The following is a 2376-nucleotide window of genomic DNA, read 5'->3' on the forward strand; positions in this document are numbered from 1 at the left end:
GATTTGGTGACCTGGTCGTAGAAGGCCGCCAGGTTGGTCTGACGGGACCTGCCACTAATGAACCTGTGTTGGTCGCCCCTCAGCATAACCTCCCCCGCTGGCCCCTCATGGACATGGATAAAAACTTACCCAGGATTGAGGTAAGACTAACTGGGCTATAGTTTCCCAGGTCCTCCTTCCTCCCTTTTTTGAAAATGGGAACCGCATTGTCCCTTTTCCAGTCCTCTGGCCCCACACCAGAGCACCACGAGTGCTCGTAAAGCCATGCCAGGGGTCCCGCAATGACCTCAGCTAATTCCCTCAGCACCTGGGGGTGGAGATCATCCAGAGCAGCTGGTTTGAATACATCCAGACCCTCTGGAAGTTCACTAACTAGATCCTCACTGACCCTAGGTCAGGGTGCAGCTCCCCTCCCCTGGGGCCTGAAGGGGTCCCAGTGTGTGTGTGGGGGGGTGATCTGGTCCCTGCTCAGGAAAATGGAGGCAAAGAAATCATTAAATAGGTTAGCTTTGTTGTCTGGTGTGACGACCAGATTTCCTAGTGTGTCTTGCAGGGGCCCCATGTTACCTGGTACCTTCTTTTTGCCCTCTATGTATTTAAAAAAGGACTTCTTGATATCCTTTATCTGGGTTGCTAGTCCCAGTCCCATCTCCGCCTTGGCCTTCCTCGCAGCCCCCCTGCAGCCCCGAGCAATGGAGATATAGTCTTCCCTGATGATGGCCCCTCCCTGCCATTGGGTGTGCACCTCCCTTTTAGTTAGGAGAAGTTCCCGAGTGCTTTTGGTGAGCCATGGGGGCTTTTGCGCCCTCTTGTCCCTTTTGATCTGTGTTGGGATTACCTCTCTTTGGGCTTGGAAGATCCTCTCCTTAAGGAACAACCACTGTTCTTGGACCCCCGACTTTTTTTAAAGTTGACTTTAAAAAAGTTAACCATCAGAAAATTAGTACATGTGTACGCACCCCACGATGCCATCTCTCTGAGGTCTTACCTTTGAAAGTAACAGCGGGCATTTCACCAGGTAAGCACGGTATCACTCTGGTTGATTTCTCCAATAATATCATTGTACTTTCTGGTCAATGCATTGGCTTTCTTGGTCAGGGTCATCAGAACATGGTACAAGCCTGTAAAATGGTGGTAAAACAGCTCTTCAAGACTGGCATCCCCTCTGTTCTCTTTTTTTTCCTCTTTGTTGGTGACAGGGAGCTTGCATTTCTCTCTGGGGACCTGGCCACCCTCCACGGCGAGTTTGATTGATTTCAGCTGGAGGAAGTGCTCATACAAATCTTTTTCACCGAAGTCAGCAGTGGCTGTGTCATCCTGTTCCTCGAAAACCCCTCTCAGGAGACTGGGGAACAAGACCAGTTGTTCCATTTTTTGGACAGCAGAGAAGTACTCTTCCATGGCTATGGCCAGATGGTTCTTCTGACACCAGATCTGAGCTAAAGCCTGTTCGCTAACAGTGCTGAAGCCTTGCACCTTGCTTGGAGCTAAGGTGGAAGAGAATAAGCCCAGCAAGCTTTTGAAAGTGAAAAAAGGGTGGTGCTGTCATCTCCAAACACTCCTCTATATGTAGCTAATCAAAATACTGAGCAGTGGGAGGTCAGAGTCTGCTTAGTCATCTGTTTGGCACCATGATGAGTGTCACCCAAAATGATCCCTAACTTGACCATAAACTGAGACATTCAGGGGTCACCTTATCTTTCAGTGCAGAGATAAGAAAGGGTTTGCAAGACTAGCGGCTGCATGGAAATCTAGCGGGCGGCTGATTGCAACAGATCTTCCAGACAAAACAGGGAGAATTGGGATCTGGAATCCTGCCTCCCCCCACACAGCCTGAAAAGAGCAATGCTTCCCCGACTTGACCCTAACTGCAAAGCTTTCACTCAGTTTTGCCATTGCTGGCACTGAGCTCCCTGGAAGCCCTTATTGCAGAACTCAACAAACACGCATTTCTCAAATGACCAGCAGACTAGATGCAATGTGTTAAGCCCAGATGCAGAGAGAAAGAGCAGTAGTTTGTCTGGAGAACAAAGGGGAGATGGCAACAAGGTGTGGAGAGAATAAAAAAAACCCGTCTGAAAAAGCTCAGGGCTAAATCCCTCAAGTTTAGGCACCAGCCGGTGTCTGTTAGGCCCCTGCCAGCGAGTGGAATACACCGCCCTGAGCGAGGTGCTCAAGCTCCCTGCACGATCCATAAGGAGAGTTATCCCAGACTCATACAGAAGTTGGGCTGGAAGAGACATGCAGAGGCCTCATTTTCATAGATTTCATAGATTTCATAGACATTAGGGCTGGAAGGGACCTTGGGAGATCGAGTCCAGCCCCCTGCCCAAAGGGCAGGAAGTCAGCTGGGGTCATAGGATCCCAGCAAGATAA

The 2376-nt window shown here is 49.8% G+C and overlaps 1 protein-coding gene across 1 annotated transcript in view; it reads right to left on the reverse strand.

The window, feature by feature from the left end:
• THRSP (thyroid hormone responsive) overlaps positions 1–1522 on the reverse strand; it is a 3958-nt gene extending 2436 nt beyond the window's left edge. Inside the window, exon 1 of the mRNA XM_019529758.1 lies at positions 989–1522. Within this exon, the coding sequence (XP_019385303.1) occupies positions 1012–1401 (390 nt within the window). The 5' untranslated portion in view covers positions 1402–1522 and the 3' untranslated portion in view covers positions 989–1011. The remainder of the gene's footprint in view (positions 1–988) is intronic.
• Positions 1523–2376: the final 854 nt, after the last annotated feature.

Source organism: Crocodylus porosus, unplaced genomic scaffold (genome assembly GCF_001723895.1).
Source record: "Crocodylus porosus isolate Cpor-Errol unplaced genomic scaffold, CroPor_comp1, whole genome shotgun sequence".
NCBI classification, from domain to species: Eukaryota; Metazoa; Chordata; order Crocodylia; family Crocodylidae; genus Crocodylus; species Crocodylus porosus.